Source organism: Mastigoproctus giganteus, chromosome 11 (assembly GCF_048544385.1).
Source record: "Mastigoproctus giganteus isolate SK-2022 chromosome 11, ASM4854438v1, whole genome shotgun sequence".
In the NCBI taxonomy this organism is placed as follows: Eukaryota; Metazoa; Arthropoda; class Arachnida; order Uropygi; family Thelyphonidae; genus Mastigoproctus; species Mastigoproctus giganteus.
In genome coordinates, this window is record NC_143585.1 from 125,120,179 (window position 1) to 125,146,958 (window position 26,780).

Below are 26,780 nucleotides of genomic sequence, written 5' to 3' on the forward strand. Positions count from 1 at the left end.
CATGCCAGTCAAATTTGGCAAATCTGCAACAAATGCTGAAACAAGGAGCGCTGGGGGTCTGGCGGCTGGCAGTTGGTCAATTTCTTTCTCTTGTGGTGGCTGTTATTTCAGTGCTACAAGTCTCTTTTCTGACACCCTCAAACTACCCCATAATAAATTTCTATGTAATAATTTCCCTGCAGCTTTCCTCCACCATAAATTCAAAAAAGCAATAAATATTATAAAATTGAAAAAAACTTATAAACTACAACTTTGATATAAACAACATATTTGCTGTTTGATTACATATTACTTTCAGGCCTGTATATAATATATACCCTCTAGTTATATAATATACATACCGTATAGGCTCTGTCGTGTCTCATGGTGTAGAAAGCCCGTGCCCACGGTTTGGCTAAACACGAGGGTACTGTGTTTTGTTATGTCCTGCTTGCTGTTTTGCCGACATTACTTTTATTTCAATTTTTCTTTCTTTTTACATTTCCTCAATAACAATACCAATACTGACTTAAACACATGAGGCATTTGTACAGGGTCAACTATGGTATGGGTTTCACAACCACGAACAACCCAAGCACAAGTATATTCCCCTTCTTCCAACTGCGTTCTACTGTCCTTATTAATTACAACTTATTTCTCGTGCGTGATTAGGCTGGCCGAAAGCAATATCGAGATGTTATTCCTCTGCTATCGCTCCTTTTTTTTCTTCTTAAACAAAGTTTGGTGTCTTTTCTACACTACCTTGTTAGTCATTGATTCTCCCTTTGCTGGCACTTTGCTGATCTGTTTATTTGCTTACTTCTCCAACACACAGGTACGGTTCACTTTGACGATTTCACACCTTCTTCCCCCCACCCAGGGTTACTTCAACTGATATAAATATACTGTACAGAAAACTATCAGCTTTCATCTCTGGGTCTCCGATTTTGCTCTTTAATTACCACACACACAGTTAATTTCATCAATTCCAGTCTAAGCACACAGTAAGTTGGCATAAACCTGACTTTATTCCGTTATCTTAAGTTACTCTGTTTAAATTTCATACTGTATTTTGTCTTCTTTTTGAATTCAAACTTTCATTAATTTTTTTCTTTAACAAGATTTAATTGGCATTATTTTATCTTTTTAACTCTATTTTATATTCATATATTTATTTTCATTTATGTTTGGATTTTATTTCTTCCTTTTGATCTCTGTCGGGTCGGCTATGATGTATGTGTTTCATACATATACTTCATAACAGAAACAGATACCCTGCTTATTGCGGTGGCTCCTACAGTTTTGGCTGCCAACCCTATGAATAAGTAGTTAAAGCCCTGGGACCCACTGCTTTAGGTACCTTTGTCATTATGATTATCATTTTTATGTTAATCTAATTTAATTTCAGGTTATGTGCTTTTACCTTGCAGGCATTCTCAATTTTTTCCATGGTAATTACACTTGACAGGTCATCACTCCTATCTAATACACTGAAAATATACAGGGCGATTCTAAATTATTGTGGGAGTTTCTGTGGCCTATAATTTTCAAACAGGAAAGAACAAAATAAAACTACTTATGGAATATGGAGTGTAACTCAAAGTTTTATTTGGCAACGCTGTACTTGCCACATTGATGTCTGGAAGATATTGATGGCATTACTTCAAAATGGCGACTGTTCAAGAGAAGGCAATGTGTGTAATTTGGTTTTTCAAAACAAAGTCTGTTATCACAATGCAACTTCGTTACAGAACTCAGTATGGAAAAGATCCACCTTTAGATAATGCTATCCGACGTTGGTTAAAGCAATTTCAAGAGACTGGCATTGTTCCGCACCGAAAAGGAGCGGGAAGATCGAGCACTTCGCAGGAAGATGTTGATCGAATCAACGAAGCGTTTTCGAAGCCCACAAAAATCACTAGACGAGCTTCTTTTCAGTTAGGTATACCACAAATGACTGGACTGTTTGGAGGGTTGCTCATAACCGCCTTCACCTCCATGCCCACAAACTGCAGATTGTGCAGGCTTTAAAGCCGAATGATAAACCCCGCTGTTTCCAATATCATCAGCTTCGACGTTTGACATTTTGTCAAACGTTGAAGCTGATGAAAATTACCTTCGGAGATGGAGATTTAGTGATGAAGCAGCATTTTACGTATCAGGTAGGGTAAATCATCATAACTGCAGAATATGGGGATCAGAAAACCCTCACACCAGTCAAGAATTCAAAAGAGATAGTCCAAAGGTCAATGTCTGGTGTGCTTTCGGTGGGTTCGCAAGTTTTGGGGGCCTTTTTATTTGCGGAAAAAACAGTGACAGCGGTGACCTACCTGGATATGCTACAGCTGTATCTGTTACCCCAGTTGGAAAATCATTATCCAAATGTGGTGTTCCAACAAGATGGTGCACCGCCATATTGGGCTCTTATTGTCCGAGAAATTCTTGACATGCATTTTTCCGTGCGCTGGGTTGGGCGTGGATCGATTCCGCGGCCTTCTGCTGACTCGATCTTATGCCGCTTGATTTCTTCCTGTGGGGATACGTGAAGAACATTGGGTACAAGACCCCTGTGACCTCCCTCGATGAACTGAAGCTCAGAATTGTTGCTGCGATCGAAACAGTTACACTGCAAAAGCTGGAGAACACTTGGAGGGAAATTGAATATCGCTTGGACATCTTACGTGCCACGAAAGGTGCACATGTTGATGTTGTTTAGCATTCTGCAGTATTGATTCTATAGGTAATAAAACTTTTTGAGTTACACTTTCATATTCCGTAAGCAGCTTTATTCTGTTGTTTCCGGTTTGAAAATTATAGGCCACGGAAACCCCGACAATAATCTAGAATCACTCTGTACATTTGTCTATATTTCATTATGGTTGCTGGGTTTTTCTGCTATAACTAGTAGTGCCCGGGATCCATAACCCAGTATAATAATTCAATATTTTTCTTGCTTGCTTAGTCGTTCAGTAATGTGATTATATCCAATTATTTTTATCAATATTATACATACATACATATACAGGGTGTCTCAAAAATATTGGTACAAACGTTTAGGGGAGGTAGGTAACATCTAAAGGAATGTGAATCGCATAGGAACCCATAACCGGAAACATCACCGTAAGCCGGTACACGGCGCTGTTCATCAGTTCGTGAGAGGGAAAATTTCTGGTTTACTCATTCAAGCAGTAGTTGTCGCACAAAGAGCATGCATCGATATACAAACTGTGAGCTGGCAGGCATGCACCTAGTACATGGATTAGCAGAGGCCCACACGGTGTGCACCCCCATGCAGCACAACATCGCTTCGCAATAAATGTGTGGGCAGGTATGGTCGGTGACAGCTTAGTCGGCTCATACCTGTTACCATCCTGCATGAACTCTGCTAAATATCGGATCTTTCTTGAACAAGTTCTACCAGGGTTACTTGACGATGTTCCAGCAAATGTGAGATGCAACATTTGGTTTCAACATGACGGGGCACCTGCCCATTATGGAAGGTGTGTTCATGACCATTTGAACAGGCGTTTTGGGCGTTGATGGATTGGCTGTGGTGGACCCGTTGCCTGGCCCCCACGCTCACCTGATTTATCGAGCCTTGATTTCTTTCTGTGGGGGACCCTCAAATCTATCGTGTATGAATCGCCTGTGGAGATGGAAATCGATCTCGTGGTGAGACTTGTCTGTGCTGCTGCTACTGTCAAAGGAACTCCGGGTGTGTTCGACCGTGTCCTCCAATCAATGCTGTATCCTCCAATCGATGCCGCATGCATCGCGTCTCATGGTGGAACCTTCGAGCATCTGTTGTAACATCATGAAATGCATCCATCCCATACTCTATTGTTAATATTATGTCAAATAAATGTTTGCCACTAATTACTGTCTCGTGTCATTTCTGTTTCTTGTGCCTCTGCTACTACTTTCCCGTGACGTTTCCGGCTATGGGTTCCTATGCGATTCACATTCCTTTAGATGTTACCTTCCTCCCCTAAACGTTCGTACCAATATTTTTCAGACACCCTATATATATATATAGTTATTATAGTAAAAGTATAATATATACTATATAGGTACTGAATATGTATATAAATATAACAGTATACAGCAGGCCATAAGGCCAAAATAACTGATAAAGACTAAGATAGCCTGCCTGTGCAGGTCTACATTGCCATACCCTGTAAATAAACATATAATTAGTAATAATATATACTACAGAATACAATAATGATTATGTAGCTAATTATTGATCTGTAGATACATTGAAAGGAACTTTCTACAGATCAATAATTAGCTACATAACCATACGTTTATTTCCAGGGTATGGCAATGTAGACCTACACAGGCTATCTTGGTCTTCATAAGTTATTTTGGCCTTATGGCCTGCTGTATACTGTTATGTTTATATACATATTCAGTAACTAGTATAGTATATATTATACTTTTACTGTAATAACTAGATTACAGACTGATGTAATGTTCAATCTATTATTGATGGCATTAATCTGATCTGAAGTAACTTTTGCATTTATCCCAATTATTCTTAATAGATTACACACACACACACACACACACACACACACACACACACACACACACACACACACACACACACACACACACACACACACACACACACACACACCATATGCAGTGAACACGAGAAAAAAAATTCAAAAAGAAATATTCATATCTTTCATGATGAAACAAAATCTTTTTATGTTTCAAATAATTAACCCAACACTGGTTTGTTTGCTGGGTACTATTTTACTTAAAAAATAGTTATTAATATGTTGAATTACATTTAAGGAGCTCTTAATCTGAATTAATAATTAATTAGTCTAGTTTATAATGTGAGTAGCTACCATTCAAGTCTCCATAGGTTATGCTTTCATGTCAGAAAGAATCAAAATAAAAAATAAATAAATAAAAAAATTATAGAGAATTAAAAAGACAACTATTTTTAAATGTATCTTTGTAGAATGACTAAGAAACACCACAGTGGTAACAGATAGTTTACTGAAGTGGCATCCGGCCAGTATCCCATGATGAATGTGTATAAGTTCTGATTCATGACCCATATTGCATATGAATCTGAAATTATATGAACTACTGCTATACTGGCAGCCACATGAAATTCATTGGAGTGTCAAAGCTGATGCATAAAGGGGGTGAATGTATGGGTGTCTTTTGACAGGGTAACAACATCTCTGAAGGGTATCAAAATACTTTTGGTCACATCATCTACAATTTCAATAAACTCAGAAATCAAAGAAAAATCTGTGAAAATGTCTCATACATACCTGAATATTACAAAATTGGTAAACCAACTTATTCTCTTTAGCACATGTGATAAAAGAGGACTTTTTTGTAAGCAACTATAGAAAAATTAAGTGGATAACCAAACACTAATACATATAAAAACAAACTTAGAGTATGCTAGCTTTTTAAAAAAGTGCCATAATTATGCTCCTATTCTACAAATAAATAGAAATTTGCTGTTCTGAGCAGTGAGGATTAGGCCTATGGGGGGGAAAGTGTGGGTGATCTTGGCTCAAGATATCATTTTGTAGAAAAAAATCTTTTAGTAGTGTATTAATATATTTCAAGCACATTAACTGGACATTGAAATAAATACACTTGAATCAGAATAATCAAGAGCTGCCTTCTCCTGTCACACATTTTTTTTTTTTTTTTAAATGCAAACCACAAACACAAAAAGTAATACAACCTATAGTACGTGGAACCATACATGGGTTGAAGGTTTGGTTTCGTTTGGGTTTTATTGGCGCATTAGCTACTGAGGTTATAATGTGCCAAAACCAGGTCATAAAAGTACACAATTAAAATTTCAGTGACCTAAAAAATGAGGTCACTATGTCACAGTATATATATATTACAATAAAGGCATAAAAATCTCTAAAATATAACAATAAATATATAGTGATAAAATGATAAATTTTTGATACAAGTATAAAGGTTAACTGATTTTAAATAACTGAAAACAGAAGACGTGGTCATCGTCAGATAAAATCTGACTGAGTGTATAAGGCTCAGCAAGATAATTAAAAGCGCTAAAATATAAAACACATTCATGCCTATAACACAGTAAAATATGATGAATGGTTAAAACGATGTACAATTCTCACACATAGGAGAGTTATCTATCCTCAGCAGAAATGCATGTGTAAGAAGACTGTGTCCTATATGGAGGAAAGCCAGAACAACTTCCTCTCTTTGGTTCCTGTGCAGACTAGACTGCCAGTGTCGTATTACAGGCTTTATCTGATACAGCTTGTTTGTGACCTGCCCATGCCAAGAGTGTTGCCATTTGGAGAGTAATTTATAGGGTATCACTTGCCTGTAGTCTGTATAGGGGACTAACAGGCAATGAGTGTTGTGGGGTTCTGGTGGTCTGGCCACAGCGTCTGCCAGTTCATTCCCCCCCCCTCTAAAATATAACAATAAATATATAGTGATAAAATGATAAATTTTTGATACAAGTATAAAGGTTAACTGATTTTAAATAACTGAAAACAGAAGACGTGGTCATCGTCAGATACCACGTCAGCGTCTGCTGGTTCATCCCCCCCCATCCCAATGTGGCTTGGAATCCAGCCGAAATGAATGTCAAATGAACACTCAGAAAGAAGACAATGTAAGGTCTCCTGGATCTGTGTCAGGTGGGTTAAAGGTTGAGACGATGAAAGAAGGCACTTGTTAATATTAGATTTTAATTTCTGTAGATTTTAACCTTACAGAAACATGTATGAAGGGAGATTATTCGATATAAAGGAAGTTGAAGAAATACATGAGGAAGAAGAAAAGTTGATTCTATGAGTTTGAAGTTAAGCAGTAAAAACTATGCTGACTGGTTGCAGCACAAGTTCTGAGTGGTTTGGAGAGAGCAGGAATTATAGAGGCCAATTCAGAAGAACAGAGCCCATGGAAGTAACTATCGAGAATGCATGCAACAAAAAAAGAGAGTGGAGAGACTTTGTTAAAGATAGTTCTTTAATTAACATAACTGTCCTCTTTTGAATGGAATCTAGAAGCTTGAGGGGGGTTTTACAGATGCAGAGGAATCAATATATGCTTATGCCAAGGGATATTAGAAGTTGTGGCAAGCCCTAATAGAGATATGTGAGTTTAAAAATCTGAGTGTTGTCAAATATAAGAACAGGAGCAGAAGAATCCTTTTGGTAAGATATCAGGTATTTAAAACAACCTGATATCTTGCCAAATACATTAAACAGGTATTTAAAACAACCAAATACTCCTTGTTGGATAACAAAAGGTATAACCTTAAAAAGGCAAAGTGGCAGATTTTTGCAGAACATACAGCAACTGAGCTGCAAAAACAGGGAAATGAGTGGTCCAGATCAGGCAACTATAGCCTGGAAGAGCAAGCACTGACTACGACAAATACTTTAATAAAAACAGCAAACCTGTCTATCCCACAAAAAAAACCAAGGAAGCAGGTAGTTCCCTGGTGCTGCCCCGAATTGACTATACTCAGAAAGGTGCACCAGGCGAAGAGAAATTTTCAAAGAGCCAGAACATCTTGGCCACAAAATGAAGTGGATGCACTGAGAGACTCCTATAGAACTCTCAAGTATACAGCCTTCATAAGAAAAGGGAACGCTGAATGCACTTGGTGGGAACTACTGGAGACAACTACCCTTGGGGAGTTGTCTACAGAATAGTGACCAACAAGCTGCCAAGACGAGATGTCTTAGAAACTACTGTCAAACCAGATGAAACTCCAACCCTGTGCTGGGTGGATTCTGTAAATAACATCCTAGACAGTATTATTCAGACTGAAACTGGTGATCATTCCCCCACCCAGCTAGACATTATAAAAGAAAACACTGAATATAACAATGCCAGTACTGAACCTCTGTTTACTATACAAGACTTAGAAATAGCACTATCCAAAACCAAAAACAATAAATGCCCAGGTTCTGACCTCTTAGAGATTGAGATTATCAAAAAATTAGCAGAAATAGCACCAGACAAATTAATAGCACTATATAATAACTGTATGAAAGAAGGCATATTCCCAAAAATATGGAAAAAGCTGTGTTAAGATTAATTCTCAAAAACCCCGAGAAACCCCCTACTGATCCCAAATCATATAGACCAATAGCCCTACTCCCTGTACTAGGGAAAATATACGAAAGGCTAATATATAGCAGATTAGTTCAATACTACACAAAAGTAGGTTTACATTCCAACAATCAGTATGATTTTAAGCAGTGCAACTCTACGGAGGATGCCATGTACCACCTACTGACGACAGTTAAAAACTCAGAGGAGAAATATATGCTGGCAATCTCTATTGACTTTGCTTCTCTATTATTCAGAAAAATCAAATAGATTTTTCTGAATAATACTGTCTAAAGTAATAAACAGCTATCTTACAGACAGAAGTGTTTATGTATGCATAATGTTCATTGAATTGATACGCCCTGTGAATAAAGGCATCCCCCGCAGGGTTCAATCCTTGGCCCTTTCTTCTGGAACATTGTTCTGGATGAATTTCTGGTCTTGGGTCTGGGCTCCTTGGAAAGCCTGGCCTTTGCAGATGACATGATTTTGTTGGTAAAAGGTAACACACGAGTGGTTGTAGAGCAAAGATCAAATGCTGCCCTCTTGCAGCTGCAGGAGTGGGCACAAATGTATATGCTCAAAATATTGCCTGACAAAACGAAACAAATACTTATAAAAGTCAATTTGGACATAAGATGTCCACAAATTAAAATTAACACAACTACTATAAAAATGGTAACAGAACTAAAATATCTTGGAGTGGTCTTTGATTCAAAATTAACTTTTTACCCCCATTTGATCTATTTGGCGAAGAAAGTGAGAAATTATGCAGGTATAATTGTGAGGATCAGTTGAGAAGACTGGGGTCTCAAAAGAAAGACCCTAGCAATCATATACCATGCAATGTTCCTATCTGTTATCGCCTATGGGGCCAATGCATGGTTCACCCACTCAGCCACAGTAAGAAATGGGAATAAATTAGAATCAATATAAAGGACAATACTTCTCACTATTTATCATAGCATGTTGCACAGTAAACACACCGGCACTACAGTTGCTGGCCGAAGCTCTCCCATTTACATGGAACTAGCCAAAAGAGGTTTGTATTATAGACTTAAAAAGGGCATACCCACAGAATTTCTGGTGATAGCCCTTTATATAGCCAACGCCTTCAACACTGAAAGAAAAATAATAGCCACAAAGCTCCATGAACTAGGGCAAACAAAGTGGGAGCAGGAAACCAGAGGTCCGGTTACCAAAAGGTTTCTGCCTCGGGTGGCAATGGTTAGCCCAAAGCCACCTAAGTGGAATGTCCCTGGACTCTTTTACGTTTATATTGACAAGTCATGGCTCCCTAAAAGAAAAACTAAATTCCTTAGGGAAGACTGAGGACACAAACTGCACATGTGGTGAGAATGAAGACTATGCACACATTCTATATGAATGTATAATTTATGATATCCCCAGAACACAGCTAACAGCACAGAATGGCCCCTTCCCAGGGGAGAAGAATATCTGTTTATCATAGAAGAGGAAAATTATAAAGCCTTTACAACCTTCACACAGAAAGCATTCGAAATGCGCAGAACTATTCAAAGAAGTGTGATTCAGCCCACACCCAGATGATGACTTATAAACTGTAAGGACTGCAGTATTCTGCACCATGACAAACCCAAATTAACCTGGTTACCCCCCAGGACTACCTTGTCATGTGTAGGAACCTGGGGTCCAACATAAAATAACTAACCATGTAGAGGAGGGAGATGAACAGGCAGCCAGGGAAGCAGATTAGCTGAAAAATATCAGTAAGCTGGTAGCAAGAGGATGCAATGTAGAATGAATGAATAGACTGGGCATTGAATGAAAGAGTAAATTAGGAATTATGGTAAAAGGGAATAAATGTCAGTTTTTATGAAAGAAAGAGTGGCCCACAAGAAGCAAAGACAGTGAATGAGTGTTATGGTGAATAGGAATGAGTGGAAGAGCAAATGTAACTGGCTGAAAGAATACAAAATTAATAATAACTAACATTACGTTATATATACTAATAAACATTTAATAACAATACAAACACAGTCACTGCTTTCTCCCCTGGCCTGCCCCACAACTGAAGAATAACAGTAAGCTGAGGTGCCCAGAGAGTGCAGTGCAGAAAGCAAGAGTCGAACAACTCAGACTCCCTACTCCCTAAACGAAAGCCGGAAGAATGAATGAGAGAGTAAGTGAGTGAGGAAAAAAACACAAACCATGTTACAGTGAAGTACACACTAGCCCTAGTTTTAATCTTTTATATTCTTACTTATTTAGCTAAATTATTATGGATTAGAATTTAAATTTACATTACAACCCATTGCATCCTCCCCTGGTGTGTGGAAAAAAACAGATGAATGAATGGGGGGGGGGAAATAATAAATAATAAATAATATTATAACATATAAGGGAAAAAAAAAAAAGTATAAAAACACTGCTGCTCCTTCCCACCTGGCGCCTCCGTAAGCCAGGTGGGAAGGAGCAGCAGTGAGTAGCACACGCTTCTTGATTAGACCGGGGTTCGAGCCCGTCACCACCAAATACGGAGGATGCGGAAAGTTCAGGGAATGACCACCGCATATTCTCGGAGCAATATGGCCTTAGTTGCTAATGCTCCCAACATTTACACGGGCCTGACAACAATCACTGAAAGAGATCTACTGCAGCCACGCCGTCTGGCAATCTGAACTGGGTACGCAAACCAGGTTCCCTTTAACACCCCCCCCATGGGTCTGTCTTCCCCATACTTCACTTAGTGGGGCTCGTTACCACTGACCACTTTGGGGATGCCTACTCTATCATCCCCATCCTTCTACCTGTTCCCCCCATATTCAATTTCCCCCACTCTAACTAAATTGACCGAGCACACCCCTAACAATGCCACCAAATTCTAATCAACATCTAAATTCAACTGCTTTCTCGTAAATCTCTTTCGGCCTTTCCAAATTCTATTGTTCACCCCCCCCCCCATATACAGGACTTAACAGCCACTGAAATGCTCGGAAATTAGGTGACTGGGCCTTCCAGAGTACTTAAATAATCTACTGGATGCTTGATCCAGTAGATTAATTAAGTACTCATGGCAAAGTGAGGGCAATGGTGGATCCCAATAGCTAAATGGCCAGAGAAACAACAGAAAATAACACTACACAGCATTCCACTCCCTATACACCTTTAAATCTCTGGTCTTCACAGATTTCTGTGTCACCCATACAAAGAATACAGTGCGGAGATGGGGGGGGGGATTCCCTGGTGCCGTCAGACAACTAACACACCTTAACTGTACTTGCCTCTACTCAGCCAGATAGTGACTGGAGGGAGTCGGAGTAGTATCTGTATGTGGGGGTATTGTTGAGGCCATGTTATGTCAAGGAGCTAGGTATATTCTTGCCATGTGTCCACCATATTCAAAAATTTTATTACTTCATACATGTCCGTCCCACCTTTTCTTACTCCTAAATACATCCTGAATTGCTAAACTAATAGAACAAACTTATAAACGAAAAGATCTAAACCTCTCAAACCTTCCCTCATTTTCCACAAATATCCGTGGTCTCAGTTCCAATCTCAATAATTTCGCTTTCGATTTACAGTCTGGCAAACCACCACATACTTTTCCGACTGAATCCTAATTATCGGCTGATTCAACCACTACTCACCTCAGCTGTCCTAATTACTCACTGTATGATTCCTTTTGATTCAAAGGTGGTACTTATGCATGCACAAGTCTACTCTGATATTCCCTATCAGACTCAATAATTTGGAATCTCCTCTTTTTAATCTTCTCTGGCTTAAATTCTCTCTACCACATTCTGCCAAAATTTATTTGCTTCTATCATTCTCCCAACTCTACTAATTGGCGCCTCCGTAGCCAGGTCGGAAGGAGCAGCAGTGCGTAGCACACGCTTCTTGATTAGACTGGGGTTCGAGCCCGTCACCACCAAATACGGAGGATGTGGAAAGGTCAGGAAATGACCACCGCATATTCCCGGAGCAATATGGCCTTAGTTGCTAATGCTCCTAAAAACCAAACAACAAACTCCACTAATCACTTGGAACTAATTGACTTCTTCTCTTTGAACTTAACTTTCTCCGATCCAAATTTCCTAACAGTGAGGAAAACTTTCATTGGTGATTTCAATGTTCCCAACTCCAGCTGGCTTCCATTTTCTAGTCACATGCACATGGCTGGTCAAGATGCTGAGGCTTAGCAATTACTAATGAGCTCACACAGATTGTTCACTTACCTGCCTTTCTCCAGTACAACTTTCCAGAAATTGAGGTAATTTTCCTTGCTGATTTTAATAGTAACAACTCCATCTGACTTCCGTTTTATTGTCACTCTGACTGAGCAGATTGACATGCTAAAGCTTTTGTAATTATTAGACACAGATTGTCCATTTACCTACCACAATACCAGACAATCTTAACCACGCCATCACTTGGTTCAATGCACTTGACTCAAGTGTAACCTGAACATCAGTTACATCACTGTTTTAGACTCCCAGGTAGCAAGCCCAGCTTGTCGTACATGAGAGAATGTCTTGACAGTCTCAAGGATCACCATGAAAATACGGTTTTGATGGGATCTAAAGGAATTGTTATAGATATTTATATAACAAACACCTTAATACTCACAAAACTGCATGAAAAACAATGACTTAGCAATGGGATCACTGTGTTCAAAATTTTGAACAATGGCCCAAGATGATACCAACATACAGAAATAGAAGTTAAACATGAATTGACATCAAAAGGCTTACTAGTGATAAACATGAAGGGGTGGGGAACATGCCATCTCTAAATCTGCATTTTTCTATTGGCAGGAATGCCGTATGGCCACATGCAGATTTTGATTTTAGAAGTGAAATGAACAAGTACTTGGATGGCCAATAATATGTAGTTGTCGAACTGAAGAACTGTTTCAAGCCATATCTGACATCTAATGTAACAACGTGAACAGACAGAAATTTCCAAGCCAATGACTGCATAGTTATGTTTAAGATTCCTAAGGTAGATTAAAAATAGCTCTAGAACATATGTCACTGATAACTTAACAAGTAGCATATAATAATGGTCAAGCAAGAGAAACTTAAGTTTCTCAAATCATCAATCACCTGAACTGTGATGGCAAAAATATGATAATTGCATAAACCCTGAGTAATAAAGAGAATATGATACTATCAGAACTTAATAGTGGGGGGGGGGGGGGGAATCAAAATGTCAAAAACTACGTACTTCAAGGTTCAGAGTAGCTGCGTAATGGCACAGTAATTAGAAACAATTTGACTAAGATCCAAACAAGCTTATCCATCAGTTACAGCAAGCAACTCAAAAAAAAAAAATTCAAGATGTCGGCATCATACATTTTCAGCTTGCACATCTTGCAAAGGGCTATATAAATGCTTTATGAAGTTAGCAAGGCCAAAATATCTTAAAAGAACAATGTCATCTATAAGGCACCCCTAACTTGCAGGCTAAGCTAAAAAAAAAGCTAACAATATAGGAAAAGTGAATACAAAACATTTTAATGACTGACAATGTAAACAGTTAAAAAGAAATTGCTTTTGGCTGTTTCAATTTTTTACTATTTTAATATATCATCGTATGATACTTAGTGAAACTGGAAGGCTAGAATGCACACAATTAAGTTCATATAAGGACATCCATATTTTCAACAGTTTTATTAAGGAAACTTTTGAGTTCTTCTTGCATCTTTGTGAAGCTAGAATTAACAACTAGTATTATAATAGCCATTATTATACTAACAGTATCCAGACTTTTGTATCCAATGTTACCAGTCTCTCCAAAACCAACTTCAAGAGCCACAGTGCATCCAATGGTTAAAATGCACACCACTGGATCATAGGTGAGTTCCAGCCAGTAAACTGCCACAAAAAAATGTACAGCACTTTGAAATGAGTCACTGAAAATCCAGATGCCATTAGTAATTCATTATGTAAGCTGTTAAAAATTCAAAAATGAATTTCTAAACTTTCCTGGCCTCAGCTGTCCAGAGAACATATGGAATTTATTTATTTTCAGATTCAGTTTTTATTTTTCACATTCAGTTTAAATAAATAAATTGAATTTATTTATTTATTTAAACTGAATGCACTGCATGTTTGGAAGCATGATAAGGGAAATCATCACCCATCATCAGATGTAGTTCTCAAGGTGACACAACATCCACTGCAATTACTTATATCACAATATGAAATTCAGCATACTTTCCCATCCTCCACCACTTACTAATATCATTAAAATTAATCCTTGTTATTAAAAAAATACACACAGAAACATGTTACAATCAATCTAACATAATGATCTAACTGCTTCCTAAACCTTCAGGAAGAACAGAGACTGTGCTATGTACACCATTGAGTAGAATTAATAAGATTAGAAGAAAAGATTGCCAAAATATCAGATTGGATGGTTTAGATAATAGAGTTCATACGTATTTCCTGAAAATTACAATCTACAGAAGTTCAAGTCCAATGTCAACAAATATCTTCTTTTGTCTTCTCAACCTCCAACCCAAGCATGGTACTATAGGTTCTAATACCTCTCATGTTTGGGGTTCACATAAAAAAAAAAAAAAAAAAAAAAGGTAAACCAATAACAAGTAACAGGACCTTTAGGATGGCGAGGAGCTTTTCATATATTAAAATTAATCCTCGTTACTAAATAAATATGACAATAAACATATTATAATCAACCTACCATAAAGAAAAAAATAAAATAAAATGAGGCATATCATAACAAAAATCAAACCAACTAGGATAAAAAAAAAAAAAAAAAAAAAAAAAAAATGTTGAGGAATTCAAATTTTTTTTTTTTTAGTGAAAAATTCATGCCAATAAATTTACATTCATTACAAACCATCCTGTGTGCACAATCATTATAATGATTGTGCACACAGGATGGATATAAAAGGCATTGATTATGATTGATAATGTTTCTGTAAAGGGTGGATATAAACAGGATGGGATGCAAATCTCAGGTAAACAAATAAGTAGAGATTTCGGGGGGGGGGGGGGGGGGGTCAAAAGAAGACTATTAATCACATTCTTGAATTCATATGCATCTCCTCCCCTTTGTGCATTCTATCTGTATTATTTTTGGTTTGTTTGTTTTTTTTTTTTTTTTTTTTTTTGTTTGTTTTTTTTTTGTCACTTCAGTGTCCATTAATGTAGCATTTGCTTTAATATTCACATCAGTTGCAAAATATGCTTTCTTATAATGTTTGAATTTTTTGTAAGAAACAGTTTGATTTCTTTTTTTAAATTATGATATGCCCGATATTTATTATTATTATTTATTTTGTTTCATTTATCTATGATATATGCAATATACCTTTCTGATTGAGTTTATTTAATAATTAAGTTTTATTAATTTCACTTATTTGGTTTCATTAAGAAGATTACTTTTACTGGACCTTTAGGAATTTTAGTAGTTGACTGTTATCTGAAAATTTCCCCACCATTTCTTACTACAGATAAAATCTGTAGTAAGACATGGTCAGGACTTGAATAGTGCAGTCAAGTTTCTTGCAATATCAATAGTTAATCTGTTAATGATCCTTCCCTGAATTCTTTAGGGAAGTGAATGTTAAAAGTTTATGAAACTGTAGCAGGGAGCTAAATGATTTTGTAATAAATGAGAGTGAAGTGAAAGAAAAATTGCAGAAGCTAAAAATAAAAAGGCACCTTGGGTGGATGGGATTTATCCAATTATATCAAATGAGACAGCAAAGGAGGTAAGAAAACCCATGGCCATAATTATTAGAACATTCTTGGATTCACATGAGGTCCCCATGGAAGGAGATCTGTGAAGGTGTCCTCAATTCACAAAAGGGGGATTAAAGGTTGACACAAGTAATTACAGACCTTTTAGTTTAACTTCTGTTCCAAGGAAAATAATGGAGTCACTTTTTAAAGAAGCACTGCAGGGTCATCTAGACAGACTGCAGTAATAATTCAGACAGCAGGAGTTTGTCAAGGTTTTGTAAGTCTTGTCTACCAAATTTATTGAATACTGTGATGCAATCACCAAGGAACAGGATGCAAAAAATTATTTTGATATCACATACAGGCATAACCAATAAAGCACTACCCCTTTTAGCACTGTTTTGTTGCAGTGCTCTTGCAACTTGGGAATTTCAATTTTCATTGGAAATTAAAAGAAATGCAAAAATTCATACACTGGGTAATGTAATGATGACCATGATGATACTTATATTGGTGAGGGGAACGAAACAGTCATCTTACCAAGAAAGGCACAAGTTCTGCAAATTACAGCACCTGGAGACTAGACATCTGCAAAGTGATTTGATTGAGATGTATAAAGTACTGAATGGGTTGAGCAGGCTTATTTCTGATGGGATTCTTCTGCTAGCTCAGATTACGAACCTGAGGGGGCATAAATTAAAATTGAGGAAAGACATATGTAGAATAGATATGCAGAAATTTACCTTTAGCCCATGGGTGGTTGATTGCTGGAACAAGCTTCCATCTGTTGTGGAAGTTGATAGCTTATATTAATTCAAGGAGGAACTGGACAAACTTTTAGAGGGAATGGATGTGTGAAATTGTTTTTTTTTTTTTGTTTTTCTGGCTGGCACTACATAAGCTCATATGCTTACTTTCTTGCTATGTTATTGTTATGTTATTTGGTTTTTTTTTTTAGGAGCATTAGCAACTAAGGCCATATTGCTCCAGGATATGCGGTGATCATTCCCTGACCTTTTCGCATCCTCCGTATTTGGTGGTGACGGGCTCGAACCCCGATCTAATCAAGAAGCGTGTGCTACGCACTGCTGCTCCTTCCCACCTGGCTACGAGGCACCTTCCTTTCTTGCATGACATGCTCTGCTACCACCACTATATTTCTATCCATTAGTTTTCGTTACACATAAAATAGTTAAATATATGCATACAAAAAGGAATGTTAACAATATTTACATTTTGGTCAATTTCCAGTTGTTCAAATGTGTCCAATCGGTTACCTTCAGATGCATTTTTAAGGCCTACTACCTTTGCTGCACATTCAGACAGCTTGTAGAGGAAACAAGGTGAAGACAGAGAGTAGACCAGGCAAGTTCAAATATGATCATATAGACAATATCACAGCAGCTTGGCATGAAATGATTATAAACAGCATGAATGGCATGTGGAAGAAGATATAGCCAGAAGAAGATATAGCCAGTCATCAAAAACATTAGCATTCGTAGAGGCATATGACGCAAGAAAGCAAGCTTATGCAGCATCGGCCAAAATAATAATAATAATAATAAAATAAAAAAAATAAAAAAAAAAAACGCTCCGAATTCACCCCCTCCTTTCGTTCGAAATACCTGTCCAGCTCAGCCTTAAATTTATTTAGGCTATCAACTTCCACAACAAAGGATGGAAGTCTGTTCCACCAACCAACCAACAACCCGCTGGCTAAAAGCAAACTTCCACACATCTATCCTACATCTGTCTGTCCTCAATTTGAATTTATGCCCTCTCAAATGATTATTCTGAGCAAGAGGAAGAATTCCATCAGCACTGGGCATGCTCACACCTCAATCAGATCACCTCGCAGATGCCTAGTCTCCAGACACTGTAGTTTGCAAAATTTAAGCCTTTCTTCGTAAGAGCAACCCTTTATTCCATTCACTAATCTTGTTCCAGCAGCTCTACATCCTTCTTGAAATGAGGCCTCCAGACCTGTATACATTACTCAAGGTGTGGCCTGACCATTGCCTTATACAAGGGAATAATCACCTCCTTATCCCTGCTAGAAAAATTCCTATATATAATTGACAAGCCACCATGAGCTACTCTTGCAGCCCTTCTGCACTGCTCAGAAAACTTCATATCTGCCTGCACAATTACCCCCAGGTCCTTTTCATTCTCTACCACTGTCAGTGTAGTACCACAGAGTTGATACGTTGCTCTGGGGCTACTGTTTCCCATATGTAGTACTTTACATTTGTCAATGTTAAACTTCATTTGCCACCTCTCAGCCCATCTACTCAACCTTTCCAGATCCTGTTGCAGCAGCATAGCACCAGTAGTGTCCTAAACAACCCTGCCAACCTTTGTCTCGTCTGCAAACTTGGACATTAAGCTTGACATACCATCATCAATATCATTTGTAAATACAGAAAAAAACAATGGACCCAACACTGAACCCTAAGAAACTTCACTAATAACCTTAGTCCACGATGAGCAGTGTCCATTGATTACCACTCTGTCTTTTCCCCCTCAACCATCCCTTTATCCATAGCAGCAATTTGCCTCCAATGCCACATTGCTCCAATTTGTGCAGCAGTATCAAAAGCCTTTGTAAGATCCAAATATATGTTATCAAAGTTATTCCCTGGATCCAGTTTCTTTGTGACCACATCATAGTATCCAATCAAATTGGTCAAACAAGACTTCCTCTTAACACACATGCTGTGTCCGAGCTATAACTGAAGTCTTGTGTAGATGATCCAGCAGTGCTTCTTTAACCAGTGCCTCCATTAATTTCCCTGGAACAGAAGTTAAACTAACAGGTCTACAATTACTTGTGTCGTCCTTTGATCCTCCTTTGTGAATTGGGGTCACATTTGCACATCTCCAGTCCATGGGTACCTCCCTGGATTCCAAGGAAGCTCTCATAATTATGGCTAAGGGTTTGCTTACTTCCTTTGCTGCCTCCTTTAATATAAATGGATAGATCCCATCCACCCCCAGGTGTTTTTCTTATGTTTATCTTCAACAATTTCTCCTCCACTTTCCTCTCAGTTATTACAAAATCATCTAGCTCACTGCTAGAGTTTAGTTCACCTCTGTCATTCCCCTCCCTGAATAACTCCTGATGTGTGAATGTAGATGCAAAATACTCAATAAGTTTGTTAGCCACCATCAACAGTTGAACCATCGATATCCAGTGGATCAATCTGATTCATCCCCTTCTTTCTAGAGTTTACATACGTAAAGAACTGTTTGCTGTTTTTCTTTGCATCCTTTGCCAAAGAGATCTCATAATCTGCCTTTGCCTGCCTAACCTCCTTTGTGACTTGGTTTCAGACCAGCTTATATCTATGGTAGGCTTCCATGTCACCCATTAATTTATATGTATCCCACATTTTTCTTCTTTTCCACCATTTGCCACAATATTTCTTAGTTGGTATGTAAAGCCTAGTAGCGTTCAAGATTAATTCTTTAAATGCTTCCCATTTTGAATTTTCTGTTGGTTTGTTTGTTTGTTTGTTATTTAGGAGCATTAGCAACTAAGGCCATTTTGCTCCAGGATATGCGGTAGTCATTCCCTGACCTTTCCGCATCCTCCGTATTTGGTGGTGACGGGCTCGAACCCCGGTTTAATCAAGAAGCGTGTGCTATGCACTGCTGCTCCTTCCCACCTGGCTACGGAGGCGCCTTTTCTGTTGGTAACGTCATGAGTTGTTCCCACCGTATAGAATTTAAATACTGTCTCAGACCTCCGTAGTCATCTTTACGAAAGCAAAAACCCTTCACTTTACCCCTGATGGTAGTTACCTCTTAGAGTAAATCCCACTTCAGCACAGTGTGATCACCGTGTGATCACCAAATGGTTCCTTTATCTGCAGATTTTATTGCATGAAGAATCACTACTGATAATGAGATCAAGGGTATTACTCCCTCTAGTTGCCTCCTGAACATGCTGAGGTAGAAAACAATCATCCGATAAATCCACAAAAGCCTTGCTAATGTGCAAGTGACCAACCCACAAATTCCAGTCAATATCTGGGAAATTAAAATCCCCCATTATAAGACTCTGATTTACTGGCCCACTCTATTTCCCTGTACAGTTTTTTATTATACTCATCAGAGTCATTAGGCCTATAACACACTCCTACTCTCAATTTTGGTTTCCCAGTGCTTATGTCACACCAAACTGACTCTACACTGCACTGTCCAGCAATGTCGACTGGCTGCACTTTGTTGGATTTGATGTGTTTCTTAATTAATAGCATAACCCCTCCTTCCTTCCTATCCTGTCTATCCTTCCTGTACACATTGTACTCCCCAAAATCCAGTTCTGCATTCCTTATATCTGCATGACACCACATCTCTGATATCCCAACAATATCTGCCTTTGATGTTTCAACCAACACCTCAAATTCATTATTGAACTAGCCAGTGAACTCGGGCAGTGAGTCTCACACTAATTCTGTAAACAAAAAAGAATGGCGAATGTTGATAACATTGAGGAATTACTGGAATCATGAAGCAAAATAGTGCACACAGAGTGAAACTGAAGACCTTGACAATTCTGATGCAGAGAAGGAAACACCAGTGAGAAACCTTACCACAGGATTCCTCAGAAGTAGAATTGCCAAGATCTTCAAAACCATGGGCAAGTTAACAGAGAATGACCTTGACTGGAAGCAAAGCAGCAAGGCAAAAAGAGGTGTTCTCAATATGATTTCTTGCTAACAAGGACTACTTCATAAGAGGAAATGTAAGAAAAAACAGTCAACTCTTGACTCCTACTTCGAGAAAAATTAATTCTTCAAATGACTTAATTCATAATATATAGTGGACATAATTCAGTCAAAGTACATTACAGTATAGTATTAATCATACACATAAATTACTGCTATTTTTCAGGTTGGAAAAAAAAAAAAAGTTATAAGGAACATATCTCCATATGGAGCAGTTTCGTTTGGCGCTCGGGAATGTAACCCGAGTACTAACCAGAGTATGCCTGCACTTTGATTTCAGGAAAGCTTTTGATACTGCTGAACATAACACAACTATACAAATTGGAGCAATGTGGCATGAAGGGCAAATTACTGCTATAGATAAATAGATGGTCTAGTGGGAGAAGACAGTGCATTATCAATGGATAATGCTCTTCATGAATTAATGTTATTAGTGGATTCCTTCTCCCCAGGGTTCGGTGTTGTACCAATTGTTGTTTTCTATATTTATTTAATAATATTGATGAAGGTATTAATGGCTTAATGTCTAAGTTTGCAGATGATACATAGGCTGGCAGTTTAATTAACAACAGTAATGAAGATATGCTGCTTTAACAAGATTAGAAAAATTAGACAGATGGGCAGAGAAATGGGAATTGAAGTTTAACATGGACAAATGCAAGGTACTGGCATATGTGTAGCAGTAATCCCAGAATAACATATCGACTGTGTGGTACTACATTCAGGGAATGTGGAAAATGTAAAAGACTTTAGGTAATTGTGCAGTCAGATGTGAAGTTCCCTGAACAGTGCAGACAGGCTGCCAGGACAGCACTGGGGTTTTGTCTATGATATACAGCGATTTTGCTAGCAAAGATAAGGACATGATAATTCCACTGGCTGACCATTGCTTCATACAAGGCATTGTATAAGGCAATGGTCAGTCCACATCTTGAGTACTACATACAGGTCTGCAGTTCTTATTTTAGGAAGGATGTAGAGCTGTTGGAGTGGGTACAGAAGGGTAATGCGATTGCTGAGGGCAGCAAAAGGATGCTCTTACCAAGACTGGTTGCAGTTCTGCAAATTGCAGCATCTGGAGACTGGGCACCTGCAAGGTGATCTTATTGGGGTTTTTAAGGCTTTGAATGGATTAAGCAAGCTCAACTGATGGGATTCTTCCTCAGATTACACACAGGAGGGAGCATAAATTCAAACTGTGGAAGGATGGCTGCAGAAAAGATGTGCAGAATATTTCCTTTAATCAACGGGTAGGTGACTGCTTAAACAAACTTCCATCTAGCACGGAAAATGGTTTTTATTATTATTATTATTTTATTTATTATATATTTTTTTGGCTGATTCTGTATAAGCTTGCTTTCTTGCATCATTTGCCACTGGAGATTGATACTGGGATAGATAAAGAAAGATGATTATGGTGTCTGCACTTCAGGTCTTTCCATTTTTATAGACTAGTTTATAGTGTTTCTGTAATAATTAGCAGTTTCGCACTTAAGGCTTTTCCAATACAGTCTTTGGTGATTAATCTACTCTGGTGATTAACCACTGGCAGGCTAGCAACCTACAATTCACTTTGTACCTCTTCCTCAATAATTTTGGTATTCCCCTAGCTCTAGAAAAATTTATTACCACAAAAAATTACACCCTGCTTCGCTTTACTATCCTCTCTCTAGCCCTTATAAGCCTGAATCACATTCCCTCTAAAATATATATACAGGTAGTTCCCGACTTTACGAGTTAATTTGTTCCTAGCGCGTGCTTGTAAAGTGAGAATTTATTTTCCATATATGTCATGTTAAAAATAGGGGTTACTTTCTCAACAATGAAATTAGTTAGCTAATTAATTTGTTTAAACAATGATTGACTTATCGAAAGAAATTAAAATGTAGCCTGTAAACTCAAGCAAATTATAATAATAAAGAAATTATTTATGGCTTACAAATGTTAAAGAATGTTTATTCTCCATCATCATCATCAACTAAATGCACACTCATTGATCACTCATTATTGGCTCGGCACTCATTGGTTTGTTGCACAAGGAGTCGTCTTCTTCAGAAATGCTTCAAGAGGCGTTTGTTTCTTTTCTTTATAAATTTCAATAGCATGCATAAGCATTTTTTAACAGACCATGCAAATTGCAACTAACACGATTTGCACAGAGTAACAAGTTTACGAAGCTTAAAAAAAACAAAGAATGAAGAGAAAATTCATTTATGTTTTTTATACGATTGAAGATTTCAGTAAAGGAGAAATAAATTTAACCATAATAACTTTAAAAAAAACACAATTCCAGTTATTGGGATTATTGCAAATGCAAGAAGATCGAGTTTACTACCCATTTATAATCAGATGCACTAACAGTAAAGCCCAATAAACAAGAGAGTGCAAATTGTTTTATGGTAGTGACCCCCAGAAATGTGTTTTAGAAAAATATCACAAAGGCGTTCAAAATTGATTCTTATAATGGAACAATGACATTATCATTCTTATAATTGATTCTTATATGGTAACAATGACAGTGTAGTGAGAATTTTAATGATTTGAATTGGTAACTAATACACTATAAAAATGACCTTCAGAGAGTTATATTGCAAAAATTTCAACTTCCGAGGTCGTGGAACGAATTGCCAAAAACAGTGTTCTTGGGTTCACATTACGATATTTTCACGATATGATGGTGTCTCTGGAACGGATTAATATCGTAAAGCTGGGTACACTGTATTGTATAGCTACACATGTCGTTTGAAATGCGGTATTTATGAATGTTTAACATTCATTTTTTGCAATTAATGTTCATATTTTTGATTTTGTTGATACTTGATACTTTGAGGGGGGGTAAAACTCATAAACCTGGAAACTGCCTGTATTTACTAATCTCTGCAGGCTACATATTCAAAGTTTTTTGAACCTTTTCAGGCCAATTCATATTTAATTTTTAGGTGTAGGTTCTATACTTCAACAAAATATTGCAATTATGTTTTGTCCACTGTATTTTATAGCAAGATTATGATCCCTCCCGACCTCTAGAAGCTAATATTTGAAAAATATTATTGATTGGATACGACTGAATCCCCCCCTTCTCACCTGACAATACAGGAATACCTCGCATAGCGTGGTTTCAAACAGTGAGGCTTTTGCTATAGCGTGGTTTACAAATTGAAAAAAAAAAAAAAAAAACTGTGTTACGCAGCAATACATTTGCTATGTATGTAGGTATTATAATGCCAGCACATAGGCCAATGCGTTATTGATTCAAGGCCACGCTGACTGTTGTCACAACTCCCATTATATACGAACTCTGATAGCTTTGACAGATTAATAAGCACTCTAGATTCCGAGTGGTGAAATCATTGATTGTACGTAAGCTGTACAAATATTTTTCCCTGTGTATTTTTATTAAAGATTATTTTTTAAAAACGTTACACCTTTATACACAAATATGAGTGGAAAGAAGAAATGTAATGGCACCGAGTTTTCTTCTAGATCCAAACATCAAACGAGGTATGAAAGTAAGGCAGGCGTTGCAAAATGATATTCGATGTTATAAAGAGATGTATGAGGATAAAAATAAGAAAATAACTGTGCAAACTAAGCTGATCAGTTATTTTTCAAAATAAAAACACAGTACATACTTCACTTATATTCTTTTGGCATGCACATACTGCAATAAAAATCATTTGTACTGTATTTACTGGTATTTTTCATTCTAGTTTCTTTTTTTGCAAGAATTTCGTATGCATATATATTTTATAGAAAACAAACACCTATATATTTTTGCAACTCGACCCATATAATCAAATTGTCGGAATGCATTACATTAAAATACATAGTAATAATACTTTGATCAGCGCGGTATTTTTTTGGCACGAATTAACCGCACTATGCGAGGTATTCCTGTACTATGTGGAGTCCATCTCTCTTTCTCTACTATCTGAAATTCATTTCCTCCTATTTTTATGATATTTTGGGGTTGTCCATTAGATCTAGCACCAAATGTTGAGGGATCTTCTAAATAACTTCTTTAAAAAAGCTACCATTTTATGGATTGCTAATGTTTTTTTTTTTTTTTTAATTGGGTATCCAGTTTTCTCTCTGACTGGTTACTGCAAGTGATGTTAGACAACTCTGTCTTCTGACTTCTCCACTGATGGTGCTGGTTCCCATGGTTCAGTTCTTTCTTCCACTCTTTTTCTCTTCTATATTAGTGAACTTCTGTCAGTGACTGGAAATCCTATCCATAGTTTTGCTGATGATAGCAAGTTGCATTCTATCTTCCAGTTTGAGTTTGTCCTGCACAAACAGCTTAAAATTCTTGAATATCCATTGCTAATTCCTTAAATGTCCTGATCTCCAAGTAATTCTCCAGTGGGACAAAAGATATTTCGTTAATTTCAATTATTCTAAAACTCTGTCCTGTCCTATCTCTCACAAAAGGATTCTTCTGCTACTACTTATTTTCAACAACACTCAGATTTCTAAACAAGATCCCATATCTCTATTAGAGATTACCCTTGACTTCTAAACTCTCTTTGTATAAGTACTTCATGAATATTGCTTCTCTGCATAATTTTTCTTCCAAACAGCTCTTCACTCTGTACAATTTTCAAATCCACCCTAACATGGAATAGTGTTCCCACATCTGAGGTGGTGCTCCCATAACCTCTCTCAGGCTTCTAGCCTTCCTTCAAAAGAGGGCAGTTAGGATAATCAACGATCCACCTCTTAGTCTCTCCACTATCTGTCTCACAGATATTCTGTTTCTGCTTTGTATGTTTTCTACAGATACTTCCATGGGCATTGTTCCTCTGAATTGGTTTCTATCATTCCCCCTCTTCTCTTCAAACCAGTCCAAACATGTGCTGCAACCAGTCAGCATCCTTTTACTGTCCAACTTCAATCTCACAGAACCTACTTCCCTTCTTCGTCATTTATTTCTTCAACTTATATTTACTGGAACCACCTCCCTTCAAACATTTTTCCCTGACATTTACAATCTACAGAAATCAAAATCTAATATTAACATGCATCTTCTTTCACTTTCTCAATCTTCAACCCACACACAGTGCTAAGTACTACATTTCTAATACATTTTGTGCTGGGGGTTTCATAAAAATAAAAAAAAAAAAAAACTTCTTAAACTAATGGAAAGTGATGTTAAAGAAAATTCTGTCTCCCTGCCAATCTGCTGTATTCTAGAAACATTTTAAGTGTTAGTAAGCAACAGTAAATGTCATCAGACTAAAGCAGTTACATCACTGGACTCATAGATCAAGAACTACTGAAAATGATTACACTTCCATTATTTCTGAATAATGCCATGCTCATGATGTGGCCTAACTATTGCCTTACACAATAAACAAGCAACTCCTAGTCTGCTGGAAAATCAATACATCACTAACAGAAGCCCACGAGCTACCTTAGACAACTGTTTTCATTGTTCACATAACTTCGTGTTAGAACGTACAATTACCTCAGGTATTTTCCATTCTCTACCATTGTTAAGTTGTGTTATGATCAAATTGGTACGTTATTCTTGGATTACTTATGGAGTACTTTGCATTTATCAGTGATAAATCCCAATTTGCCACTTCTCAGCTCATATGCCCTAATTTCTTTAGGTTGTGGGTCATGGAAGATAGCATACCTTAATTCCTGTAATTAACTTACTCCCAACCTTGTATCATCAGCTATAACTTGGCATTAAGCTTAATATACCATCATTAATATTGTTAATAAATATCATAACAATAAGGGGCACAACACTGAACTCTGGGGGATTCCACTAGTTTAAAATTAGTTTAAGAAAACAGTGCCTGTTAATAACGCCTCTGCCTTCTCCCACTCAACCACAGCAGTAACTGTGGATAGAGAGAGATGGTTCTAATTCATACAGGAGTTTTGTGATATAAAACAGTATCAAAAGCTTTGATGAAATCAAAGTATATGATATCAAAATTATTTTTCAAACATATAGTTCCTATGTAACGACATCATAGTTGATAATCTGATTGTTCAGATAAAATTCATTTAAAACAGATATGTTTGGGTTGCCATATAACTGCATTCTGTCAAGATGATCCTACATTACTTCTTTAATTATTGACCGTATTATTTTCCCTGGAATATATTCAAGCTTTCAGTTGTGCAATTACTCTATTTGATCCTCTATTGTGAAGATATTTACACATCTTCAATCTGTATGGAGCCTCGTCCTAAACCCAAGGTTGCTTTGCTGAAGGTTTTCTTAGCTCTTTTTTTT

At 37.3% G+C, this 26,780-nt stretch overlaps 1 protein-coding gene across 1 annotated transcript in view; it reads right to left on the reverse strand.

Annotated features, from left to right (window-relative positions):
• Nucleotides 1-26,780, reverse strand: part of Rrp5 (Ribosomal RNA Processing 5) — a 615,569-nt gene that overhangs the window by 297,605 nt on the left and 291,184 nt on the right. Inside the window, exon 18 of the mRNA XM_090384558.1 lies at nucleotides 5,280-5,354. Within this exon, the coding sequence (XP_090240684.1) occupies nucleotides 5,280-5,354 (75 nt within the window). The remainder of the gene's footprint in view (nucleotides 1-5,279; nucleotides 5,355-26,780) is intronic.